At 71.1% G+C, this 336-nt stretch overlaps 1 protein-coding gene across 1 annotated transcript in view; it reads left to right on the top strand.

Moving 5' to 3' along the window:
• The first annotated feature begins 105 nt into the window (after positions 1–105).
• ADAP1 (ArfGAP with dual PH domains 1) overlaps positions 106–336 on the top strand; it is a 33,717-nt gene continuing 33,486 nt past the window's right edge. The window contains exon 1 of the mRNA XM_014535269.1: positions 106–208. Within this exon, the coding sequence (XP_014390755.1) occupies positions 121–208 (88 nt within the window). The 5' untranslated portion in view covers positions 106–120. The remainder of the gene's footprint in view (positions 209–336) is intronic.

Raw genomic sequence — 336 nt, 5'->3', positions numbered from 1 at the left:
CCAGCCCCCCCGCCAGGTGGCCTGGGAGCAGGCCAGCCTTGAGCAGTCGCCCCCACTTAACGGGTGGGGGACCTGAGGGCCTTAGGGGACACGGTGCCTCAAAGGCAGACAGGACTCCTGATGCCCGGCCACAGCTCTGTGCGCCCTGCTGTGCCCTCGGCCGCCTTCTCGCTGCCCACGGCCTGCAGGCCCCCACACCCTCCTCCAGGTGAAGCCGCCGCTGGGGCCCAGATGGCGGCAAGGAACCCCCCTGGCACTGCCCGGGCAGGCGGAGGGCCGGGTGCTATGTTGGCACTAGCTCTCCCCACCTCGGCCAGCCAGCATCAGCCCTGGACA

Source organism: Myotis brandtii, unplaced genomic scaffold (genome assembly GCF_000412655.1).
Source record: "Myotis brandtii unplaced genomic scaffold, ASM41265v1 scaffold1408, whole genome shotgun sequence".
NCBI lineage: Eukaryota > Metazoa > Chordata > Mammalia > Chiroptera > Vespertilionidae > Myotis > Myotis brandtii.
This window is presented reverse-complemented; position numbering and strand designations above follow the sequence as displayed.